The sequence below is a fragment of the Scyliorhinus torazame genome, chromosome 4 (assembly GCF_047496885.1).
Source record: "Scyliorhinus torazame isolate Kashiwa2021f chromosome 4, sScyTor2.1, whole genome shotgun sequence".
Taxonomy (NCBI): Eukaryota; Metazoa; Chordata; class Chondrichthyes; order Carcharhiniformes; family Scyliorhinidae; genus Scyliorhinus; species Scyliorhinus torazame.
Window position 1 is genome coordinate 61834486 of NC_092710.1, and position 26975 is coordinate 61861460.

The window sequence follows — 26975 nt, forward strand, 5'->3', positions numbered from 1 at the left end:
GGTGCGGGACTCCAGTTATTTGAAATGAGTAAGAAGCTGGTGTGTTCTCCTTTCAGCAGAGGAAGTTAGCAGGAGTTTGAATAGAGTTGTTCAAAATGCAGACGTATATTAGGCAAAACCTGTGATATTGGGATGTTAAAGGTTTTGGAGAAGCGATAAGGGTCGAACTTATTGCATATCAACCTCACACAGTCAGCACAGGGTAAAGGGTGGTTTAGCGTCCTTATGTACCGCATCCGTCGGCAATTGCTGATTAATTTAAACCTTTTGTTTAGCTTCTGATCACAATGAAATGTAAATGGTTCCACGCTAATATTGTGCACCGGTGAAGGAGACACAGAAACAATTATAATATTAAAGCGTGGACTGGAATTGCATACACTTGACCCCAATACCTCTGACTAAACTGTATGATATCAGACAGACTGACAGAATGTTATCAGGTCAATTCACTCTACTTCCACATCCTAACAATTGTCCAAGTCAGACCCAGCCTCAGCTCATCTGCTGCTCAAACCCTCATCCTTCCATTTCTTCATTCCAGACTTGACTATTCCACTGTTCCCCAGGCCGGATTACCATCTTCCACCCAGCATATACCTGTGTTCATTAAACATCCGATTGCCTGGAACTTCACCTGAATCATGTCCAGTTCACCAATGAGCTCCGTGTTTGCTGACCTACATTGGCTCCCAACCCGCAATGATTCAATTTTAAACTCCTCATTCTTACTTCAAAACTCCCCAATGTCTTCGCTCCTCCCTTTCTCTGCAATCTCCGCCTGCCCAACAAATCTCCCAGATTTTATCTCTTCTGCCATCTTGAACGTTCCCGATTTTAATCTCTCCAACATTGACAGCCGTGATTTCAGCTGACCTGGTCAAAATTCTGGCCTCCCTTCCCAAACCTCTCCACTTCTCCAGCTCCCTCTCCGATTGAAGATGCTCATTAACATCTACGTCTTTTACCAAGTTTTTGTCACCTCATCAGATATTTCCTTCGGTGGCTCAGGGTCAGCTCAGTTTTAGCAGCAATAGCAACTGTCTTGGGAATTGTCTTGGGACACTTTGTTGCGCTCCCATTTTAGCAGATAGAAATGGTGTTATAGGGATGAGCAGAGATGCTTTCCCAGCAGTTGATCTGAGTTCTATCCCCGGCCATTGCAGTTTGTTGCTTTTTAAAACTCGCACATCAGAAACCTCAAGCTTCGAGCAGAATTTATTCCGTTTTGGCGAGATTTTGCTCTGATAACACAGGCGGATGTAATTCAAATAAAAATAATTCCAAACTCCACTTAACTTCCATTTACAATGAAACTCGGGTGTGTTCGTTATCGCTGATAATGAAATTCAATTTGATGTATAAGATGCATATATCTGTTAAATGACTGTAACTAATGTCAATGATTGTGAAAACTGTTTAACTCCTTGGAGGGTTGATCTCTGTATAAATATAGATTCTGCTCCATTGTGTAGCCCGTGCGCCAGGCACAGTCGTTCATATCCTCCAGAATCCATCTACGCTCATAGAAAATGGGGAAACCAGTTGTTCTGCTGGTGAAAGAAATTTACTACACGATTCTTGCAGCTGTTGGCCTTCCAGGTGAGTCATTGGGTTGTTAATGTATGAAAACTGTCATTTTATTTAGACTACAAGTTCCATATCAAAACCCGTTTTTGAAGTCAGCATTTCATAATGCATAGTTACCTGAACAATCGCGTGAGCAGTCTCTTCTCACTCCGTGGTCCGCTTTATCTGGAAAACGTATAGTTGTGATAATATCATTTAATATCTGATATATCTTTGTGGATTTCCTGACTGCATCATCCTCCAGCGAAGTGTGAGTTCTGCGGCAGCTTACTAATTGTACAGTTGGACCTCCTATATTAAACTACCTTGGAATTAATTCAAACCTCTTCAGAAAGTAGCTCCACGATAATTTCAATCAGACGATGATATATTATTTACCTTGTCTCTCTCTCTTACAGCAAACTTAATGACAATTATCATCCTTACTCGAGGAAACTGTGGCCTTTCCAAATGTATCACTGCATACATGGTGGCTATGGCGACAGCAGACCTACTGACCATTATCAACAATGTAATGGTATATTACATTTTCAGCTATCACTTTCCACTTTCATTCTTGGCCCACACTCCTGTTTGCAGGACCATTCTCTATATGACTACTGTCAACCTTGATAACTCTGTTTGGTTCACCGTCTCCTTTACATTTGATCGATTTGTAGCAATCTGTTGCCAGAAGTTGAAAACACGGTTATGTACCAAACGAGTTGCAGTCGCGATTGTAACAACCGCCTCAATCCTGATCTTGTTGAAGGATATCCCGGTTTTGTTTGCATATGAACCTCAGCACATCATTAATAAGGTGCACTGGGGCTGCCAGTCGAGTGTAGCTTTTTTATCGTCATCTCCAGGTATAGCATACGTCTGGTTTCACAGCGCCTGGGTGGTTTGGCTTCCTTTTACTCTAATATTCATGTTTAATATTTTAACTGTCCGGCGTATTTTAATCGCTAATAGAGCCCGCACGGAGCTCCGTGGTCACAGGTGTGAGAATCGCAGCGATTCGGAGTCGGAGAACCGAAGGAAATCCGTCATTTTATTGTTCACGATATCGATCAGTTTTATATTGCTGTGGTTGACATATGCCGTAAGTTTAGTGACTACCAAACTGGACAACAGCGTTTATTACAGAGATGACCGCACAAATCCTGCATATATCGCCACTGAAACCGGGGCTTTCCTGAAGTATTTGAGTTGCTTTCAAAACCCATGTATTTATACCGCGACCCAGAGCAAATTCAGGCAGGAGTTGAAGAATGTGGTGAAAACTGCATGGACACTAATGCTGAGATTAGTTGAAAAACTGCGGATAAAAGGAATGAGATTTATTAATGTTCCGCCATCCAGATTTTAAATGTCATTTTGCTGAGTAAAAGGTACATATTCCTGCAAATGTTACGTTTTTCAAGTTAAGTTTCAAAAATAAAGTGATATTAGCCATATGGCAGGGGAATCCACTTCAGTTACTGGGAGCAAACACCCCAGGTTAAAATCATGGGAAACATTTATCTGGTGATCAGATATTTTGTGGTCGCCGGTCTTGGTATTTGCAGCACTCACTATAAAACAGCACTCCCCTTGATGAATAGATGGGACGCTAGCCACCTGATTAGTATTCAAGTAGAGGGAACAGTCCACATTCTGTCCATCTATGTCACATTTCATTTCTTCCGTCCCAGCTCTTTCGCGATAGTCGCGCAATGTGATATTGGATCGTGTCTCTCGCTGATGAATGGATGGACTGCACTACCTACAGTGGTAACGTGGGTAGTATTGGTATTATTTTGTCTTACTACGTCGCCCATAGTTGTGAAAGAATGCAAACATTAATGGTTTTTCATAAGTTATTAACTAGTACGTTTGATGTGATCGATCTTTGAAGAAAAACAAACTCTGTTCAAACCAAACAGATATTTAGAGCTTCGCGTTCAACTGAGGGTTGGTGGGGGGCCGGGGGTTGGGGGGGGGGGGGGTTGTTGGAGGGGGGGGGGGTAGCATTGCAGCTATCATCTGCAGAGGTCCTTGGCCATTCCACAAAAAAATGATTTTTTTTTATATGTCTCATTAATCAGCCATGAACGTCTAAGGATGGGAACAACGTCCAATACTGAGGATCAAGATACCCCATGTGTTTAAAATGTATTTTTAAGAGGATAGTCTCCCAGCAGCTGCAAAAAATGTGTATTATGAACAGGGACATAGGTCACAAGTATAAGCAATTGATGATAACTGTTTACAAATCATTAGTGAGGCAAGTGCAGAAATATCACAAACAGCTGCAGGGTCAGCTGTCAAATGACAGAAATTCAACCGAGACGGTGTCTGTCTTCAGGGAGAAAGATACAAAAACTTACCAGAAACTCAAAACACATATTGTGGGGAACAAAAGGAGTAACGAAAATGAGGAACTGAAAGTCCTCCAGTTCATCCACCAGCTTTGCCAGATTCAACTGGTGCAGCTGGACCCAGCTCTGTGCCACGTGTAACCCAGGATAACGAAAGCTCGCCCCTGCCAATCGAAACGACAGCTTGCTTGAACTCCGCACCCCCGTCCCTTCATCCTGTTGGAACTTTCAACCGGGTTTGCAATATATAACAAGAGATCTTCAGCATATAAAGAGATTCGGCGCTCCACTCCCCCCTCCCTCAATGCCCGCCACGTACTCAAAGGCCGAGGTGCCATTGTCAATGGGTCATTCGCGAGGGAAAAGAGCAAAGGGGAGAGCGCGCAGCCCTGTCCCGTGCCCCGGTGGAATCCAGACTGCTCCAAATTAACAGCTCTCTCTCCGCACCGCCAGCACCTTCGCCAATAGCTTTGCCTTAACATTTAACAATGATATCAGGCGGTACGACACACACTGTTCTGGGTCTTTGTGCTTCTTTAAAATGAGCGATATAGGTGCCTGACATAGTGTGGGAGGAAGCTCGCTCCTCCCCACCAACTCTTTGTTCACCTCCACTTACGGGGCTCTGATCTCCACCTTTTATAAAACGCCACTGGGAACCCGTCCGGGTCCGGGGTCATCCCCGACTGCGTTGACCGCAAATAATACATTCCATCCCCAAGTCCAATCAGCGACCCCCCCCCCCCCCACACACACACACACACCACCCCCCAGCCCCAGGAGACTCGACTCATCCACCCCATCAAGATATCGGCTCATGCCCTTACCCCCCTTGGAGGCTGACCTGTACTTTCTGATTAAAAAGCCTCAAACACCCCATTAATCTCCCCCTTGCCCTTCCGCCAACCAATCAACCTCCCCCTTTTATGCATTTGTTGCTTTTCCGAGCACACGGCCTCTTCCCCAGGAGTGGGATTGCAATTATGGACACGTGGGTTTTAAAACACAAAACAATGTTTATTCCATGAACTCAACTTAACATCTTAAATAAACATTGGATCCCTTAATACCCCTTACTTCAAACATAACTCCTTAAAGATAATTGCTTAAACATGACACCTCCGTCCAAGAAAAAAAAATAAACCATCAACTTCAAGATGGTTTCATTTTTCACTTTTGCACCATCCACTGAGAAATGCACACAGTAAATATACATTTTCGTTTTTGAAAAAAAGCAACACACGCAAAAAGGTATAATATTATAGTCCATTTTTCTTTGTTCTTCTTCCTCCAACCGAAAACCTTCTTAATTGACAGTCTCTTTGAACTAAGTCTCTGCACGATCCATCCATTCCTCGACTCCTCGGCATTTCTCTTTACAATCAGATACTTTAGTTCAATCTGAGCACAGAGTCCCTTGCAACTCTCCAATACAAGAGCATTGGTTACCACAGCTTTCAGGCAGTCAAATGCCTGTTAAAAGTCCGCTGTCCATTGAAATGTTTTACGTTCCTTCAGCAATTCTCTCAGTGGAGTAATCACGCCACAAAACCTTTGCACAACTGTTCAATCAAATCCACTCATGCTAACAAATCGCATTATTTCCCTTCGTCTTGAGGGCATCGGAAACACCGCAAGGAAACTGATTCGGGCTTCTCCACATTCACTTTCGGCTAGGTTTATCACCAAACCCGCCTCCTGAATTCGATCGAAGAACTCCATACGATGTTTTAAATGTTCTTTCCATGTCTGGAAGTTGGAAATAAAAGCAGATTGTCCCACTTTCTCAATGCAATCCTTCAAACGTGGGATAGGATAAGAGTCCGTTCTTGTAACTGTATTCACCTTTCGATAGTCCAAACACAACCGTTGGGTACCGTCTGGTTTAGGTACCATCACTATGGGTGAGTTCCATTGGCTGCAGCCCACTTCAACTATGGCATTTTCAAGCACACTCTCAATCTCATTGTTAACCTGTGCCAATTTTAAAGGATTAAGTCGATATAGATGTTGTTTGATAAGAACAGCATTTCCCACATCTACATCATGTATAGCCATTTAAGACTTCCCAACTTAGCTCTACAAACTTGCCCATGTGAGATCAATAACTGTTTCGGGTCAGTTCGTTTTTCCTCTGTAAGGTAAGTTAACAATTCATCCCAATTTTTAAGAACATCCTCATTTTCCAATTTAATTTGAGGAATGTTAAATTCACAGTCATCTGGATTTGGTTCGTCACTATGAGTTAGAATCATTAAAACCTCCTTTTTCTCTCCTTCCCTTTCAAAGTACCTTTTAAGCATATTCACATGACACACTCGGTGAGTCTTCCTTCGATCTGGTGTTTATTTAACCACATAATTCACCTCACTTAATTTCCCTTCAGTCTGACACGGTCCACAAAACCTAGCTTTTAAAGGCTCCCCTGCCACTGGTAACAACACTGAAACTTTATCCCCACTGGCAAAACTACGAACTTTGGATTTCTTTTCCACTACCCGTTTCATCATATTTTGTGCAACTTTCAAATGTTGTCTCGCCAATTCACCTGCTCTATTTAATCTTTCCCTAAAATTTGACACGTAATCCAATAGTGTAATTTCCGATTTCTCACCCGCCAATTTTTCCTTAATCAATTTAAGCGGTCCTCTTACCTCATGACCAAAAATTAGTTCAAAAGGACTAAATTTGGTAGACTCATTAGGTGAATCCCTAATTTCAAACAATGCGAATGGGATTCCTTTATCCAAATCCTCTGGATAATCTTGACAATAAGCCCTCAACATTGTCTTTACTGTCTGATGCCACCTTTCTAATGCTCCCTGCGATCCTGGGTGGTACGCAGTTGACTTCAAGTGTTTTATTCCTAAGCTATCCATAACTTCTTTGAATAACTTTGAAGTAAAGTTCGATCCTTGATCCGATTGAATTTCTGTACGTAGCCCATATCTAGAAAAGAATTTAAGTAACTCCTCCACAATCCTTTTAGCTGTAATATTACGTACTGGATTGGCCTCTGGAAACTAGTAGACACATCCATTACAGTCAAAATATATTGATTCCCACTTTTTGTTTTAGGAAGCGGTCCTACACAATCGATTAGGACCCTTGTAAAAGGTTCCTCAAATGCTGGAATGGATATTAAGGGCGCTGGTTTTATCACTCTTGAGGTTTCACAATCGCTTGACATGTGTAACATGATTGATAAAATTTAACGACATCTTTCTGTAGTCCAGGCCAATAAAAATGTTTCGGGATTTTAGCTTGAGTTTTCCTTCTTCCCAAATGACCTCCCACTGGTACCTCATGTGCAACTCGCAACATCTCCTTTCTATACCCTCCCGGCAATACAACTTGATGAACGTCTGCCCACTTTTCATCCGCCTGCATATGTACCGGTCTCCATTTTCTCATTAAGACATCATTTTTACGGTAATAACACTCTGGTGTACTCTCAGATTCCTCTTCCGTATATGCTTTCTGATATATCCGTATTATTTCTACATCTTTCTGTTGTAACTCCGCCAATTTTCCTGAACTAAAAATATCCGCCTCACCCTCCACCTGTTCTTGTTCTTTTTCAACCATCTGGTCAAAAATCGTTTCTGATAATTGCACTTCAACTTCATCTTCACTCTCTGATTTCTCCTTTTGTCTTAACCTGTGACTTTGCGACCTTGTTAATACACAATCGGGAAGAATCCCAGGATATTCGTCCTTCAACACTTCAGTCGACTGATTTTCCGATGGCTTATCAACCACAGTAGGCATCACTCCCGCCTGCGATCCAGCTATATCATTACCCAAGATAAACTGTATACCTGGACAAGATACTTTATCTATTACTCCTACTACCACTTCACCACTCTTCATTGGACTTTCCAACCTTACCTTATATAATGGAACACTACTCCTCTCACACTGAATTCCACATATCACCACCTTTTCTGGCAACATTCTTCGCAAACTACATAATTCCTCATCTCTTACCATTAAATATTGACTAGCCCCTGTATCTCTTAAAATTGTGACTTCTTTACCTTCTCTTCCTGATACACATGAGTTAACCTTACACCCAGAAGTGCATTCTTGAAAGACATCTGGCACCTTCTGAACAATTACTTCTTGAACAGGCTGTACAATCGTTTGCACCTTCTTCGCTTCCCTTGGGCTTTCCTTTACAACTCTAACAAACCCCACTGTCTTAACCTGTTTTACCACATCAGCCTTCCCAGTGCTTTTCTTCAACCGCCAACACTGTGACTTTACATGGCCTAGTTTATTACAGTGAAATCTTCTAAAACTTTTCATTTCTTTTCCATCCTCCTGGATATCTTTTTTAATCTGAGGTACACTCTATTTATTGTTTCCCATCAGATCACGTTTACCTTTACCACTTGAGTATTTCTCATGGTCCCAGTTTCTATTCGTCATCGGCTGAAACTGATGTCGGAAACCAATCTTTGATTTATGACCTAATTCATAATCATCTGCCATTTCCGATGATAAGCTCGCAGTTTTAACCCTCTGTTCTTCCACATGAGTTCTCACTACATCAGGAATTGAATTTTTAAACTCCTCCAAAAGTATAATTTCTCTGAGAGCTTCATACGTTTGGTCTATTTTCAAAGCCCTTATCCACCTATCAAAATTACTCTGTTTGAGCCTTTCAAACTCCATATATGTTTGACCAAATTCTTTCCTTAAATTTCTAAACCTTTGTCTCTAATCTTCAGGCACTAGCTCATCTGCACTTAAGATGGATTTCTTCACCTCCTCATACGTTCCAGATACCTCCTCCGGTGTGATGCAAACACTTCACGTGTTCTACCTACCAGCTTTGTTTTCATCAGTAACACCCACAACGCTTGGACATATTTAAATAGATTCCCACCAAGCCTTCGACTATGACGCTCTTTCTCACTATCCTCTTCACTATCATCCAACTGTACGTTTCCCTTTACGTCTGCCAATTTTAACTGATTGTCATGTTTCATGCCCATTTTCTGAAGTTCAAACTCGCTCTCTTTATCTTTTTCCCTAATCTGTATCTCCCTTTCTTTTTCTTTTTGTTCTGCTGGGGCTATTCTTTCTTTTCTCCGATCTTCCCTCTTCTTTTCTTTTTCCTCTCTCTCTCTTTCTCTTTCTTTCTCCACTATCTCCCTTTCTCTTTCTTTTTCCTCTCTCTCACTCTCGTATTCAAGCCGCTTTAATTCTTTCTCATGCTCCATTTATTTAATTTGCAACTGAATTTTTGCCATTTACAATGAGTCAAACTCTATCTCAGGCAACATTAAATGCTTAACCACCGCCATAATTACCTCATCTTTTCGCATTTTGTCAGGGAATGTTAACTGCAATGTTCTTGCCAAATCTAACTGTCTGCTTTTCGTTTCTGTCCGTAAAGTACTACGCGTGACATTTTCCACCCCCAAAAACTTCTGAGCCTCTGAAAGAGCCATTGTTCACAACACTCTCCCCACTTAAACTAAAATACCACACCGGAAAAGCAACAATCCTTCACTGTCTTTAAGTTCACAAAAGCCAATCCAATAGATAGACTTGCATCCCCCTCGAGCCCCCAATTGTTACGGGCGAGGCGTTTTCAGAACCCCAAAATGTATCATGGAGTTCAACCAACATCCACCTTTAATTTATTTGTTGCTTTTCCCAGCACACGGCTTGTTCCCTAGGCGTAGGATGACAATTATGGACACGTGGGTTTTCAAACACAAAACAATGTTTATTTCATGAACTCAACTTAACATCTCAAATAAACATTGGATCTCTTAACACCCCTTACCTCAAAGATAATTTCTAAAATATTGCAACAGTAAATAATTCCTCAAAATGTTCCTTGAAACTTCCAAGAGACTTAACACCTTCAAACAGAATCACATCAGGTTAAAGGCTTTACTATTATGAGTTTAAATCACCCAAATGATCCAGAGATAGTCTTTCATGGCAGACATCACAACAAATCCAGCTCACTGCAAAACACAGACACTCCCCAAGCTCTTTTCCTCCAAACTGCAGGTCGCTGGAAACACACAGACACACACAAGCTGCTTTTTCAAACCTCAAAACAAAACTGCAAAATGGCTGACCTAAAGCCCAGCTCCAGCCACTCTCTGATGTCACTGTTTTCTTAAAGGTACATTGCTTAAACATCCATGTCTTAAAGGTACTCTCACATGACAGCGGGCTGACTCTGTCAAGCAAGTCTGGATTCTGTTCTCTTGCGATTGTCGAGGCCTGGATTCAAGCCACGAGCTGGAAGCAAGGTTTGATGTGAAATAAAGTGTCTCTCCAGAAAGGTATAGGACTGAATGCGAACCTTTACCTGAGCGCCCAGTTAGATGTGTGCTCAGGTGTCTCTCCAGAAAGCTTTCTGCCTGTGACTACTGAATTTTCTAATCTGTGGGGTGGCTGAATAAATCATAGAATCGTGTATCATAGAATTTACAGTACAGAAGGAGGCCATTCGGTCCATCAACTTTGAAAAGGTCCTTGGAAAGAGCCCCGTTCCAAAGCCTGCGCCCCCACCCTATCCCCGTAACCCCACCTCACCCTTTTGGACACTAATGGCAATTCAGCATGGCCATTCCACCTATCCTGGACATCTTTTGATGGTGGGAGGGAACTGGGGCACCCGGGGGAAACCCACACAGAGACAGGGAGGACATGCAGACTCCGCACAGAAAGTAACCCAGCCAGGAATCGAACCCGGGAGCCTGGAGATGTGACGCAACTGAGATAAACTTAACTCTGCAGAGGAGACCATTGCCAGCTGTAAAGCAGAGACTTTAATCAGCAAGCATGCTAAAGAATGTGTGCTAAAGAACAGCCACCTTAAACAAAGACCAACATCCTTAAAATGCTTACCCCTTTCCACCCCTCTGTGTGTGTCTGTCTTATGTGGGTGGGTAGAGGGTGGGGCAGCTAAACGGGATAATAGGCATTATGCCGTTGGATTTACTGCATATAATATAAATAATCTTAATCAGAGCCACAAGTAGGCTTAAATAAACACAAAAATTAAGTTTCTGTGAAAAACTCCTAGTTGCCACACTACGCCGCCTGTTCAGGTAGACTGAGGGAAAATTTAGATGTCCAAATTACCTAACAGCAGGTATTTCGCCACTTGTGGGAGCAAGCCGGCACACCCGAAAGAAACCTACGCAGACACAGGGAGATCGTGCACCCTCCACACAGACAGTGACCCAAGCCGGAAATTGAACCCAGGTCCCTGGAGCTGCGATAGTTCTTGGCATAAATAAACAATAATTGTGTTTCAACCGACAAATCCTTTTTGTAAAGATATTTTATTCCGAATATACACAATTTCAACAGAATACACTGTCCATCAACACATATCAACAGTTTGTTCAATGTTCTCCCTTTTAATCACTCGCCTTCCATATCCGGGATGAACAGCTCCTCAAATAAGGTCATGTACGGCCTCCACCGCACCTCGAATCCCTCTTCTGACCCCCTCAACTCGAACTCAATCTTCTCTTCCAGGAGAAAATCATACAAGTCCCCCAGCGAGGCCACCGTCTGCGGTCGTATGTATATATATAGATCAATTGCAAGCACAACGTGAGTGCACTCGGATGAAAGCTGTTAAAACTCAGCTTCTTCCAATCCAAACACCAACTTTTAAGTTAATTTACTGAAGAAAAGTTAGAGACTTTAAATTGAAATCAGGAGTTGAAATAGTATGGCAGGGGGTGGGAATCAGAGCGTTAGCTTCGAAGGTGTAATAACTCAAAGGGAAAGAGAGAACAAAAATAAGAGAACAACATCACCCTGACTGCTCAAACGCAGGCTTCTGAAGTTTATTTCTGTCAAGGTCAGAAGTGCTGCAGGTAAGACAGATTGACTGAGAGCGCTGATTACTACTTGGAACTATGATATTGTGGCTATCTCAGATACGTGCTTCAAGAAAGAGCAGGATTGGCAGCTGAACGTTGGAGGATATAGCTGCTTCAGGACAGATAGAGGGGGATGTAAAAGAGGTGGGGGAGCAGGAATACTGGTTAAGAAAAATATTAGAGCCGTAGCACGAGGACACCTCGAAGGGCTCATAAAATGAGGCAATCTGGGTTGAGCTCAGGAACAAGAAGGCGGCAATCGCAATTTTGGGGGTTTACGACAGGCCCCCCTAACTGCCAGCGAGCGTTGGATCAGTAGATAGGTCGAGAGATTTTGGATAGGTAAAAGGTAACAGGGTTATTGTGGTAGGGGATTTTAAATTTCTCCACATTGACTGGGACTGACTTCGTGCTAGTGTCTTGGATGGGGCAAAGTTTCCAGCAAGGCTTTTGATGCAATGTGTAGATAATCCAACGATGGAAGGGGCAGCACAGGAACTGGTATTGGGAAATGAACCTGGACAGATGGTTGAGGTTTCAGTAGGGGAACCTTTTGCGAGTAGTGACCACAATTCCGCACGTTTGTTTGGATAGAGATGAGGATAAACCTCGGGTTAAGATGCTAAACTGGGGAAAGGCAGATTACGATAACATCAGACAGGAATTGATGAATTTGGATTGGGAGCGGCTGTTGCAGGGTCAATCAACATCGGACATGTGGGTGTCTGTCAAACATATAGAACATAGAACATAGAAAATACAGCACAGAACAGGCCCTTCGGCCCACGATGTTGTGCCGAACCTTTGTCCTAGATTAATCATAGATTATCATTGAATTTACAGTGCAGAAGGAGGCCATTCGGCCCCCCGAGTCTGCACCAGCTCTTGGAAAGAGCACCCTACCCAAACTCAACACCTCCACCCAACACCAAGGGCAATTTGGACATTAAGGGCAATTTATCATTGGCCAATTCACCTAACCCGCACATCTTTGGACTGTGGGAGGAAACCGGAGCACCCGGAGGAAACCCACGCAGACACGGGGAGGACGTGCAGACTCCGCACAGACAATGACCCAAGCCGGAATCGAACCTGGGACCATGGATCTGTGAAGCAATTGTGCTATCCACAATGCTACCGTGCTGCCCTTAAGAACAAATAAATCTACACTATATCATTTTCCCGTAATCCATGTACCTATCCAACAGCTGCTTGAAGGTCCCTAATGTTTCCGACTCAACTACTTCCACAGGCAGTGCATTCCATGCCCCCACTACTCTCTGGGTAAAGAACCTACCTCTGATATCCCTCCTATATCTTCCACCTTTCACCTTAAATTTATGTCCCCTTGTAATGGTGTGTTCCACCTGGGGAAAAAGTCTCTGACTGTCTACTCTATCTATTCCCCTGATCATCTTATAAACCTCTATCAAGTCGCCCCTCATCCTTCTCCGCTCTAATGAGAAAAGGCCTAGCACCCTCAACCTTTCCTCGTAAGACCTACTCTCCATTCCAGGCAACATCCTGGTAAATCTTCTTTGCACCTTTTCCAGAGCTTCCACATCCTTCCTAAAATGAGGCGACCAGAACTGTACACAGTACTCCAAATGTGGCCTTACCAAAGTTTTGTACAGCTGCATCATCACCTCACGGCTCTTAAATTCAATCCCTCTGTTAATGAACGCGAGCACACCATAGGCCTTCTTCACAGCTCTATCCACTTGAGTGGCAACTTTCAAAGATGTATGAACATAGACCCCAAGGTCTCTCTGCTCCTCCACAATGCCAAGAACTCTACCGTTAACCCTGTATTCCGCATTCATATTTGTCCTTCCAAAATGGACAACCTCACACTTTTCAGGGTTAAACTCCATCTGCCACTTCTCAGCCCAGCTCTGCATCCTATCTATGTCTCTTTGCAGCCGACAACAGCCCTCCTTACTATCCACAACTCCACCAATCTTCGTATCGTCTGCAAATTTACTGACCCACCCTTCAACTCCCTCATCCAAGTCATTAATGAAAATCACAAACAGCAGAGGACCCAGAACTGATCCCTGCGGTACACCACTGGTAACTGGGATCCAGGCTGAATATTTGCCATCCACCACCACTCTCTGACTTCTATCGGTTAGCCAGTTCGTTATCCAACTGGCCAAATTTCCCACTATCCCATGCCTCCTTACTTTGTGCAGAAGCCTACCATGGGGAACTTTATCAAATGCCTTACTAAAATCCATGTACACTACATCCACTGCTTTACCTTCATCCACATGCTTGGTCACCTCCTCAAAGAATTCAATAAGATTTGTAAGGCAAGACCTACCCCTCACAAATCCGTGCTGACTATCCCTAATCAAGCAGTGTCTTTCCAGATGCTCAGAAATCCTATCCTTCAGTACCCTTTCCATTACTTTGCCTACCACCGAAGTAAGACTAACTGGCCTGTAATTCCCAGGGTTATCCCTAGTTCCTTTTTTGAACAGGGGCACGACATTCGCCACTCTCCAATCCCCTGGTACCCTGTCAAGCGTCAGTTGATTAAGATTCAGAAACGTCCCATGCCCGAGAGAACGAATGATAAGTATGGGTAGTTTACGGCATCGTGGATAACCAAGGATATTGTCAACCTCGTCAAAAACAGAAGGCCCTTGTACGCTCTAGAAGGGCGGGGACAGTCGAAACCCTTGATGAGAATAAAGGAAGTAGGAAGGTAATCAAGCGGGAATTTAGGAGGGCTGGGAAGAGTGATGAAAAGTCCTTGGCAGGTAGGACTAAAGTGAATTCAAAGCTTTTATTGTTATATACAAAGCAAGTAGGTGGCCAGGGAAAGGACTGGGCACTTATGGGCAGTGGGGGGTAATGTTTGTGTTGAGCCAGAGTAAATGGGCGAGGTAAGTGATTGGCTGGTGACTAAGTGGCTTTTCCTTTCATTTTTCTCTTTTTTTCTTGACACTGTACTTGTTTTCGGAAGTTAACTTCAGGGATTAGACATGGCAGGAGATCCCAGACCCGTGTCATGCTTCTCTTGTGCGATGTGGGAGTTCAGGGATGTGTCCATTGTTCCTGGCTCCTTCACGTGCAAGACTTGTGTCCAGCTGCAGCTCCCGTTAGGCAGCCTGGCGACTCTGGAGTTGTGGATGGACTCAGTTTGGAGCATCCACGATGCCGAGGAAGTCGTGGATAGCACGTTTAGCCAGTTGGTCACACCGCAGATAAAGAGTACCGAGGCAGATACGAAATGGGTGACCACCAGACAGTAGAAGAGTAGGAAGGAAGTGCAGGTGTCCTCTGCGATCATCTCCCTCCAAATCAGGTATACCGTTTTGGATACTGTTGGGGGAAATGGCTCATCAGGGGAAGGCAGCAGTAGCCAGGTTCATGGCACATCGGCTGGCTCTGTTGCGGAGGAGGGTAGAAAAAAGAGTGGTAGAGCTAATGTGATAGGGAATTCGATTGTAAGGGGAGTAGACTGACGTTTCTGCGGACGCAAACGAAACTCCATGAAGGTATGTTGCCTCCCGGATGCAAGGCTCCTGGATGTCTCAGAGCGGTTACAGGACATCCTAAAAGGGGAGGGTGAACAGCCAGCTGACGTGGTGCATATAGGCACGAACGATATAGGTTAAATAAACGCGATGAGGTTCCACATTCTGAATTTAGAGAGTTAGGAGATAAACTAAAAAGTAGGACCTCAAAGGTAGTAATCTTGAGATTGCTACCATGTGCCACGTGTAAGTCAGTGTAGGAACGACAGGATAGATAGGGTGAATGCGTGGCTTGAGAGATGGTGCAGCAGTGCGGTATTCAGACATTGGAACCGGTTCTGGGAGAGGTGGGACGATTACAAATCGGACGGTCTACACCAGGGCACGACTGCAACAAATGTCATAGGGGGGTTGTTTGCTATTGCTGTTGGGGAGGGTTTAAACTATTGTGGCAGGGAGACAGGAACCAATGCAAGAAGTCAGATGGCAGTAAAGTGGGGATAGAAACAAAACTAGTAAGGAGAAAAGTAATCGGAGGAGCAAAAGATTGAACTGCCTAGTATGGCAGTGGGATGGGAACCAGAGCAGCAGGTTAGTGGGAGAAATAACTGAGGGAGAACTACAGACTAAGGCCAGTAACAGTAAGAGGAAGAGCAGTGGGACTGGTTGGCTGAAGTGCATTAGTTTCAATGTGAGGAGTATTTCAGGTAAGACAGATGAACTTCGACTTGGATTAGTACGTCGAATTAGGATGTTGTTGCTAGAACAGAATATTGGTTGAAAGAGATTGGCAACTAATCATTCCAGGATTTAGATAATTCAGGCAGGATAGAGGGGGATGCAAAAGGGATAGGGTGCTGCATTATTGGTTAAGGTGAATATCACAGCTGTGCTGAGGGAGGACACCTTAGATGGTTCAACCAGCGAGGCAATATGGGTAGAGCTCAGGAATCGGAAGGGAGCTGACACAATTTTGGGTGTTTACTGCAGACCTCCTAACAGCCAGCGGGAGATAGAAGATCAGATATGCAGACAGATCTTGGAAAGATGCATAAACAATAATGTTGTTGTGGTGGGTTATTTTTACTTTCCCTATATTGATTGCGACATACTTACTGCTAGAGGCATGAATGGAGCAGAATTTGTAAGGAGCGTCCAGGAGGGTTTCTTGATGCAATATTCAAATAGTCCAACTCGGGAAGGGGCCATATTCAACTTAGTGCTGGGAAATGAGCCCGGCGCGGTGATCGTAGTTTCAGTCGGAGATCATTTCGGGAACAGTGATCAGAATTCTGTAAGTTTTAAGCTGTTTATGCATAAGGACAAGAGTGGACCTGAGGTGAAGGTGTTAAACTTGGGGGCGCCTAATTACAACAGCATTTAGCAGGATCCGGAGAGTGTTGACTGTTTGAGGGAGAATCAACATCCGGCATGTGGGAGGCTTTCAAATATCAGTTGATTAGAATTCAGGACCGGCATGTACCTGGGAGGATGAAAGGTAAGGGTGGCAAATATAGGGAATCCTGGATAACGAGGGATATTATGAACCTTGTCAAAAAGAAAATGGCAGCATTCGTAAGGTCTAAAAGGCTTAGGACAGATGAAGCACTTGAAGAATATAAAGAAAGTAGGAAGTAACATAAGGTACGAGTTAGGAAGGCTAAAAGGAGTCATGAAATGTCGTTGGCAAACAGGAGTAAGGAAAATCCTAGGGTGGTTTATACATATGCAAAGAGCAAGAGCGTGGCCAGAGAAAAGGTTGTCCCATTCGAGGATATGGGGAGGAATCTATGCATGGAACGAGAGGAAATGGGCAAGATACTAAATTAATACTTTGCCTCATTATTCACCAAACAGAAGGACTTGGTGGATGAGGAATCTAGAGTAGAGTGTGTAGATATTATGAGTCATGTTGACATTAATAAAGTGGAGGTGTTGAGCATCTTAAAAAGCATTAAAGTATAAATCCGCAGGGCCTGATGAGATCTATCCCAGAATACTGAGGGAAGCAAGGGAGGAAATTGCTGGAGCCTTGACAGTAATCTTTGTATCCTCATTGGCTGCAGGTGAAGTTCCAGAGGACTGGAGAGTAACCAATGTTTTCCATTGTTTAAGAAGGGCAGCAGGGATAATTTAGGAAAATAGGCTAGTGAGCCTTACTTCAGTGGTAGGGAAATTATTGGAAAAGATTCTTGAAAACAGGATTTATTCACATTTGAAAACAAATGGACTTATTAGTGAGGATAGCATGAGTTTGTGAAGGGAATGTCGTGCCTCACTAATTTGATCAATGTTTTCGAGGAAGTGACAGAGGTGATAGATGAGGGAAAGGTAGCAGATGTTGTATACATGGACTTCACTAAAGTCTTTGACAAGGTACCTCATGGTAGACTGATATAAATGGTGAAGTCACATGGGATCAGAGGAGAGTTGGCATGTTGGATACGAAACTGGCTTGGGCACAGACGATAGAGGGTAGCAGTAGATGGGTGCTTTTCTAGCGGTGTTTCACGGGGGTCAGTTTTGGGGCGTTGTTGTTCGCAGTGTATATAAATGATTTGCAAGAAAATGTAGCTGGTCTAATTAGTAAGTTCGCAGACAACACAAAAATTCGGGGCGTTGCAGATAGTGAAGAGGATTGTCAGAGGATACAGCAAGATGTAAACTGGTTGGAGTCTTGGGTGGAGAAATGGCAGATGGAGCTTAATACAAGTGTGAGGTAATGCACTTTTGAAGGTCCCACGCAGTAAATGAGAGAACTCTTGCGAGTATTGACAGACTGAGAGATCTACCCGTGCATGTCCACCGATCACTGAACATGGCAACGCATGTGGATAAGGTGTCACGAAGGCATACGGCATGCTGGCCTTCATCGGTCGGGGCATTGAGTATAAAAATTGGCAAGTCATGTTGCAGAAGTACAGGACTTAAGTTAGGCCTCATTTGGAATATTGTGTACAACTGTAGACGCCGCACTACCAGAAGGATGTGGATGCTTTGGAGAGGGTACAGAAGCGGTTAACTAGGATGCTGCCTAGTATGAAGGGCATTAGTTATGGGGAGAGGTTAGATAAACTCGGTCTGTTCTCACTGGAACGATGAGGAGGTTAGAGGTGACCTAATAGAAGTCGACAAGATTATGAGTGGCAAGGACAGAGTGGATAGTCAGATGCTGTTTCCTCGGGTAGGAGAGTCAAATACTAGAGGACAAAGAATCAAGGTGCGCGGGGAAATGTTTAGAACAGATATGGAGGCACTTTTGTTACACAGCACGTGGTAAATATATGGAGCACGCTGCCTGGGGAGGTAGAGGGAGCAGGCACAATAGCGGCATTTAAGGGGCTTGTAGAAACTATATGAATTGGGTGGGAGTGAAACGGCCTCCGTTAGTGCATACGGTTTTAGTTTAGGCAGGTACCATGGCGGCGCAGACTTGGAGGGCCGAAGGGCCTGTTCCTGTGCTATATTGTTCTTTGTTTTTTGTTCTTTGTACTAAATGAATACTTTGCATCAGTGTTCATCACAGAAAAGGACTTTGTGGAAGATGATTCTTGTGTAGGGTGTGTGGATAGTCTGCAGCATGTTGACTTCAAAAGGAGGAGATATTGGCTGTTTTAAAATACAATAAGGTAGATAAATCTCCTGGACCTGAAGGGATTTACCCCAAAATACTGAGAGAAGCAACGGAGGAAATTGCTGGGGCCCTGACTGACATTTTTATTGGCAACAGGTGTTGTCCCAGAGAACTGGGGGATATCTAATGTGGTACCGCTGTTTACGAAAGGTAGCAGCGATAATCCAGGAAACTAGGCCAGTCAGCGTGACGTCGATAGTAGGTAAAGTATTGCAGAGAATTCTCAGGCACAGTATTTATACCCATTTGGATGCAAGTTGACTCATTAGCGATAGACAGCATGGTTTTGTCAACGGGAGATCGTGCCTCACTAACTTGATCGAGTTTTTTGAGGTGATGAAGATGAGTTTTGAGGGGACAGCAGCGGATGTTGATTACACGGACTTCAGTAAAGCCTTCGACAAGGTGCTTCATGGCAGACTGGCAAAAAAGTGAACTCACACAGGATCAGAGGTCAGGCGGCAAGATGGATACAGAGTTGGCTCGGTCACAGACTGCAGAGGACAGCAGTAGAAAGGTGTTTTGTTAATGGAAGGTTATGACTAGTGGTGCAGCATGGGGATCGGTGCTGGGGCCTCTGTTGTTTGTAGTATACGTAAACGATTTGGAGTAAAATGTCGCTGGTCTAATTAATAAGTTTGTGGGTGACACCAAGGTTCGTGGAGTGGCAGATCATATTGAGGATTGTCAGAGGATATAGCAAGTCATAGATAGGTTGGAGACTTGGGCAGAGACGTGGGAAATGGAGCTTAACCCGGAAAAATGCCAGGTAATGCATTTTCGTAGGTCTAACATAGAGGGGAAATATACAGTAAATGGCAGAGAGATTTCGGCGTACATGTCCACAGATCTTTGAAACTGGAAACGCAAGTGGACAAGGTTGTCAAGAAAGCATATGGATGGGGCATCGAGTATAAAATCTGGTAAGTCATGCAATAGTTGTATTGAACTTTGGAAAGGACGCACTTGGAATATTGTGCACAAGTCTGGTCACCACACTACCAGAAGGATGTCGAAGCTTTGGAGAGGATGCAGAGGAGCTTTACCAGCATGTAACCTGGTCTGGAGCGCGTTTGTTATGCGGAGAGGTTGAATAGAGTTGGACCTGTTTTCATTATAACGATGAAGGTAGAGGCTTACCGGTTGGTGGTCGACAGGATTATGAGACGCATGGATAAAGGGCATGGCCAGGCACTCTTTCTCAGGGTGGAAGGTGCAGTCACTAGTGGGGATAGGTTTAAGGTCCTTAGTGCAAAGTTTAAAGGAGTTGTGCGAAGCAGTTTCTTTACGCAGAGGGTGGTGAGTGCCTGGAACGCGCTGTCACGGGTGGTTGTGGAAGCAGATATATTAACAGCGTTGAAAAGGCATCACGACAAATTCATGGGTAGGATGGGAATAGAGGAATACAACACTAGGAAGTGCTGAGGGTTTGGGCCAATGGAGGTATCATGTCCGGTACAGACCTGGAGGGACGAAGGGCCTGTTCCTGTGCTGTATTGTTCTTTGTGCTTTGACCCTTAAAGAACTCTTAATTTCGCTCCGTCAGAAACCTCCCTCTGGAACACTCTAATGTAACCCGAAGTCAGCACTCCGGCGTATCTTATTCACCCTACTGACAATAAGACTTGGGCACGACAATCGGGAGACTCTGAAACACGGACAAAAACGTCGACGGCACTATCATCTTTACACCTGGACATTTTCAGCCAACGACAAAGACAACACATCCCAGGGCCTCAAGTCCTCCTTCATTCCCTCCGCAAGCTTTGCCAGATTCAACTGGTGCATCTGGGCCCCGCCACGTGCCACGTGTATCCCAAGATAACGAGAGCTCATCCCTACCATTCACCGTCACTGGTCTCTGTCGCAGTGAGGTAACGTGATGTCTGACAGGATCACACACTGAGTCAATCGGCAAATAAATCTTTCTTTATTGCTAACACATAATCACACACATTTACATAATATTGTTTGCTCCTTGAAGACTCACTACTCAAAGAATAAATAAGGTACCATCCCTTCAAGGCTTGGCCAGGCGCTTGATCGGCGGGCGGTTGTCTCAAGTCGCTGAGCCCCGCTCAGGTTCTTCGTTCCTTCTGATTACTGTTTATCCCGGGTTGTCACTGAATAGTACCTCCCGATGTCGATTCCTATACTCTTTCTTCGAAAGAGTCCGTTTGCACAACTGTTACCTGTTAGCCATTGGTGGTTAGCTATTTTTGCATGGCCACGCAGTTTGTTGACCGCACTCTGGACTACTTCCTCTGATCAGAAGTTGACATAATGTCTTATCTTGTTTCACAGGATATTACATTGTTCAGTCTTTTGACATGCAAGGTCAGCAGATGCCATTTTTGGTCCTGTAGAGCCTGATTCAAGACCTGTGCCTTCACTACTAATCGAAACGACAACCTCCTTAAACTCCCTACCCGCACCACCCCCCCCCCCCCCCTCCCGCTTCGTTCCCGGTGTTGATCGGGAATACCTCACTTCTCCCCATGTTCAGTTCATGCCCCAAAAATGACTGAACTGCCCCCAAAATCATCTTAATCATGTTGTAACTTTCAACCGGGTTTGCAATACATAACAAAGAGTCTTCAACATATAAAGAGGTTCGATGCTCCCTTCCACCTCCCTCAATGGCCGCCACCTCCTCGAACGCGGGCAAAGAGCAAGGGGGTGAGCGGTTAGCCCGGTCCCGTCCCCGGGTGGAACCCAAAATACTCCAAATCGACAGCTCTCTATTCGAACCGCCAGCATCTGCGCCAATAGCTTCACATCAACATTTAAAAATGATAACAGGCGGTACGACACACACTGCTCTGGGTCTTTGTGTTTATTCAAAATGAGCGAGATAAATGCCTGCGATAGTGTGGGTGGCATCTCGCCCCTCCCCACCAACTCATTGTGCATCTCCAGTAACAGAATTCGCTGTGCCACATGTCGTCAGTTTTTCGATTAAAAGCGGCGCTGATGAGATTCTGACTCACGAATGTTTGTTTCATAGATAGCGGACTTAATTATAGATACATAGATACATAGAATATATGAGCAGGAGGAGGCCTTTTGGCTCTTCGAGCACTGCACCTCATGACCAAAAGTGCCTGAATATAAAGGTTAGAATGGTAAGACCCACACACATTAATCACTTCTGAAGGGGCTGAATGACAGAGATAATTCAATACTTTTATTGCAAAGAGGATGCATCTGCTGCTCAGCACCACTGTGGAGATTCAGGTAACCTGATGCTTCGAATTTGCGGGAACAAAATCATCTCACTTTCCAGCTTGTGCGCGATTAATTAGCAAAGAAAATGTCAATTCTCCATTTGCAGATTTTCCAAAGCATTTGATCATTTTAGGGAAGATTCACAAGAAACGAAAAATATTGGAAAGCTCAGGAATTCTGGCAGCATTTGTGGAGCGAGAAACAGGCATGCCGCTTCTAGGACCTAACCCAATCCTTTCGGGAATTATCGGGACTTTGGGACTGTGGGGTCCCAGGTTTCCTTCAGTTGTATTGTAATGAGACTGGAAGAGGAACAGGATACCTTCCGAAAACAATCTGACTGCGTTTCAAACCCAACCTGCATTTTATTATATTCATTAACCCACAAATTGAGTTATGAGAGTTTCAGAAATAAAATTTTCTTCCATTCAGGACGCCTGAGGAGGGATTCCTCGTTAGTATAATGGTTCGTATTCGCGTCTGTCACATCAAAGACCGGGTTTACATTGAAAATAGCTCATAGGTAGAAGACATTGAGTTTGGAGAACGAATATGTATCAGTGACAGGCAGACAGAAACACTCAGTTGGACAGCAATACCAAATCCGCTGGCTTCAGTTTACAGAACCCAAACTGTGTTGGAAACCAGACCCGGGACTGCAATACGAAAGCAGGGAAGATATGCTGAACCTTTCTGAATGACTGATCAGAGCCAAGCTGGAGTATTCTCACACATTCCGGACATCACACTTTGGAAAGATGGCGAGGTTCGAGAGGTTGTGCGGGGGAGATTTATTAGAATGGTATCAGAGGTGCGGGACTCCAGTTATTTGAAATGAGTAAGAAGCTGGTGTGTTCTCCTTTCAGCAGAGGAAGTTAGCAGGAGTTTGAATAGAGTTGTTCAAAATGCAGACGTATATTAGGCAAAACCTGTGATATTGGGATGTTCAAGGTTTTGGAGAAGCGATAAGGGTCGAACTTATTGCATATCAACCTCACACAGTCAGCACAGGGTAAAGGGTGGTTTAGCGTCCTTATGTACCGCATCCGTCGGCAATTGCTGATTAATTTAAACCTTTTGTTTAGCTTCTGATCACAATGAAATGTAAATGGTTCCACGCTAATATTGTGCACCGGTGAAGGAGACACAGAAACAATTATAATATTAAAGCGTGGACTGGAATTGCATACACTTGACCCCAATACCTCTGACTAAACTGTATGATATCAGACAGACTGACAGAATGTTATCAGGTCAATTCACTCTACTTCCACATCCTAACAATTGTCCAAGTCAGACCCAGCCTCAGCTCATCTGCTGCTCAAACCCTCATCCTTCCATTTCTTCATTCCAGACTTGACTATTCCACTGTTCCCCAGGCCGGATTACCATCTTCCACCCAGCATATACCTGTGTTCATTAAACATCCTATTGCCTGGAACTTCACCTGAATCATGTCCAGTTCACCAATGAGCTCCGTGTTTGCTGACCTACATTGGCTCCCAACCCGCAATGATTCAATTTTAAACTCCTCATTCTTACTTCAAAACTCCCCAATGTCTTCGCTCCTCCCTTTCTCTGCAATCTCCGCCTGCCCAACAAATCTCCGAGATTTTATCTCTTCTGCCATCTTGAACGTTCCCGATTTTAATCTCTCCAACATTGACAGCCGTGATTTCAGCTGACCTGGTCAAAATTCTGGCCTCCCTTCCCAAACCTCTCCACTTCTCCAGCTCCCTCTCCGATTGAAGATGCTCATTAACATCTACGTCTTTTACCAAGTTTTTGTCACCTCATCAGATATTTCCTTCGGTGGCTCAGGGTCAGCTCAGTTTTAGCAGCAATAGCAACTGTCTTGGGAATTGTCTTGGGACACTTTGTTGCGCTCCCATTTTAGCAGATAGAAATGGTGTTATAGGGATGAGCAGAGATGCTTTCCCAGCAGTTGATCTGAGTTCTATCCCCGGCCATTGCAGTTTGTTGCTTTTTAAAACTCGCACATCAGAAACCTCAAGCTTGGAGCAGAATTTATTCCGTTTTGGCGAGATTTTGCTCTGATAACACAGGCGGATGTAATTCAAATAAAAATAATTCCAAACTCCACTTAACTTCCATTTACAATGAAACTCGGGTGTGTTCGTTATCGCTGATAATGAAATTCAATTTGATGTATAAGATGCATATATCTGTTAAATGACTGTAACTAATGTCAATGATTGTGAAAACTGTTTAACTCCTTGGAGGGTTGATCTCTGTATAAATATAGATTCTGCTCCATTGTGTAGCCCGTGCGCCAGGCACAGTCGTTCATATCCTCCAGAATCCATCTACGCTCATAGAAAATGGGGAAACCAGTTGTTCTGCTGGTGAAAGAAATTTACTACACGATTCTTGCAGCTGTTGGCCTTCCAGGTGAGTCATTGGGTTGTTAATGTATGAAAACTGTCATTTTATTTAGACTACAAGTTCCATATCAAAACCCGTTTTTGAAGTCAGCATTTCATAATGCATAGTTACCTGAACAATCGCGTGAGCAGTCTCTTCTCACTCCGTGGTCCGCTTTATCTGGAAAACGTATAGTTGTGATAATATCATTTAATATCTGATATATCTTTGTGGATTTCCTGACTGCATCATCCTCCAGCGAAGTGTGAGTTCTGCGGCAGCTTACTAATTGTACAGTTGGACCTCCTATATTAAACTACCTTGGAATTAATTCAAACCTCTTCAGAAAGTAGCTCCACGATAATTTCAATCAGACGATGATATATTATTTACCTTGTCTCTCTCTCTTACAGCAAACTTAATGACAATTATCATCCTTACTCGAGGAAACTGTGGCCTTTCCAAATGTATCACTGCATACATGGTGGCTATGGCGACAGCAGACCTACTGACCATTATCAACAATGTAATGGTATATTACATTTTCAGCTATCACTTTCCACTTTCATTCTTGTCCCACACTCCTGTTTGCAGGATCATTCTCTATATGACTACTGTCAACCTTGATAACTCTGTTTGGTTCACCGTCTCCTTTACATTTGATCGATTTGTAGCAATCTGTTGCCAGAAGTTGAAAACACGGTTATGTACCAAACGAGTTGCAGTCGCGATTGTAACAACCGCCTCAATCCTGATCTTGTTGAAGGATATCCCGGTTTTGTTTGCATATGAACCTCAGCACATCATTAATAAGGTGCACTGGGGCTGCCAGTCGAGTGTAGCTTTTTTATCGTCATCTCCAGGTATAGCATACGTCTGGTTTCACAGCGCCTGGGTGGTTTGGCTTCCTTTTACTCTAATATTCATGTTTAATATTTTAACTGTCCGGCGTATTTTAATCGCTAATAGAGCCCGCACGGAGCTCCGTGGTCACAGGTGTGAGAATCGCAGCGATTCGGAGTCGGAGAACCGAAGGAAATCCGTCATTTTATTGTTCACGATATCGATCAGTTTTATATTGCTGTGGTTGACATATGCCGTAAGTTTAGTGACTACCAAACTGGACAACAGCGTTTATTACAGAGATGACCGCACAAATCCTGCATATATCGCCACTGAAACCGGGGCTTTCCTGAAGTATTTGAGTTGCTTTCAAAACCCATGTATTTATACCGCGACCCAGAGCAAATTCAGGCAGGAGTTGAAGAATGTGGTGAAAACTGCATGGACACTAATGCTGAGATTAGTTGAAAAACTGCGGATAAAAGGAATGAGATTTATTAATGTTCCGCCATCCAGATTTTAAATGTCATTTTGCTGAGTAAAAGGTACATATTCCTGCAAATGTTACGTTTTTCAAGTTAAGTTTCAAAAATAAAGTGATATTAGCCATATGGCAGGGGAATCCACTTCAGTTACTGGGAGCAAACACCCCAGGTTAAAATCATGGGAAACATTTATCTGGTGATCAGATATTTTGTGGTCGCCGGTCTTGGTATTTGCAGCACTCACTATAAAACAGCACTCCCCTTGATGAATAGATGGGACGCTAGCCACCTGATTAGTATTCAAGTAGAGGGAACAGTCCACATTCTGTCCATCTATGTCACATTTCATTTCTTCCGTCCCAGCTCTTTCGCGATAGTCGCGCAATGTGATATTGGATCGTGTCTCTCGCTGATGAATGGATGGACTGCACTACCTACAGTGGTAACGTGGGTAGTATTGGTATTATTTTGTCTTACTACGTCGCCCATAGTTGTGAAAGAATGCAAACATTAATGGTTTTTCATAAGTTATTAACTAGTACGTTTGATGTGATCGATCTTTGAAGAAAAACAAACTCTGTTCAAACCAAACAGATATTTAGAGCTTCGCGTTCAACTGAGGGTTGGTGGGGGGCCGGGGGGTGGGGGGGGGGGCTTGTTGGAGGGGGGGGGTAGCATTGCAGCTATCATCTGCAGAGGTCCTTGGCCATTCCACAAAAAAATGATTTTTTTTAATATGTCTCATTAATCAGCCATGAACGTCTAAGGATGGGAACAACGTCCAATACTGAGGATCAAGATACCCCATGTGTTTAAAATGTATTTTTAAGAGGATAGTCTCCCAGCAGCTGCAAAAAATGTGTATTATGAACAGGGACATAGGTCACAAGTATAAGCAATTGATGATAACTGTTTACAAATCATTAGTGAGGCAAGTGCAGAAATATCACAAACAGCTGCAGGGTCAGCTGTCAAATGACAGAAATTCAACCGAGACGGTGTCTGTCTTCAGGGAGAAAGATACAAAAACTTACCAGAAACTCAAAACAGATATTGTGGGGAACAAAAGGAGTAACGAAAATGAGGAACTGAAAGTCCTCCAG

General features: G+C 43.7%; 2 protein-coding genes across 2 annotated transcripts; both read left to right on the plus strand.

Moving 5' to 3' along the window:
* Positions 1-1532: 1532 nt before the first annotated feature.
* Positions 1533-2941, plus strand: LOC140411369 (probable G-protein coupled receptor 139). The gene is made up of 2 exons (XM_072500489.1): positions 1533-1602; positions 1989-2941. The coding sequence occupies exons 1-2, from the start codon at positions 1533-1535 to the stop codon at positions 2939-2941; spliced, it is 1023 nt and encodes a 340-aa protein (XP_072356590.1).
* A 21560-nt stretch (positions 2942-24501) lies between these two features.
* On the plus strand, positions 24502-25910 carry LOC140411370 (probable G-protein coupled receptor 139). Its single transcript, XM_072500490.1, has 2 exons — positions 24502-24571; positions 24958-25910. The coding sequence occupies exons 1-2, from the start codon at positions 24502-24504 to the stop codon at positions 25908-25910; spliced, it is 1023 nt and encodes a 340-aa protein (XP_072356591.1).
* The last annotated feature ends 1065 nt before the right edge of the window (positions 25911-26975 follow it).

Excerpts from the sequence above, each read along its gene's own strand:
- LOC140411369 (XM_072500489.1), top strand. The coding sequence starts at position 1,533 with ATGGGGAAACCAGTTGTTCTGCTGGTGAAAGAAATTTACTACACGATT. Across the intron at positions 1,603-1,988 it reads TGCAGCTGTTGGCCTTCCAG|CAAACTTAATGACAATTATC; the intron begins GTGAGTCATTGG and ends TCTCTCTTACAG.
- LOC140411370 (XM_072500490.1), top strand. The coding sequence starts at position 24,502 with ATGGGGAAACCAGTTGTTCTGCTGGTGAAAGAAATTTACTACACGATT. Across the intron at positions 24,572-24,957 it reads TGCAGCTGTTGGCCTTCCAG|CAAACTTAATGACAATTATC; the intron begins GTGAGTCATTGG and ends TCTCTCTTACAG.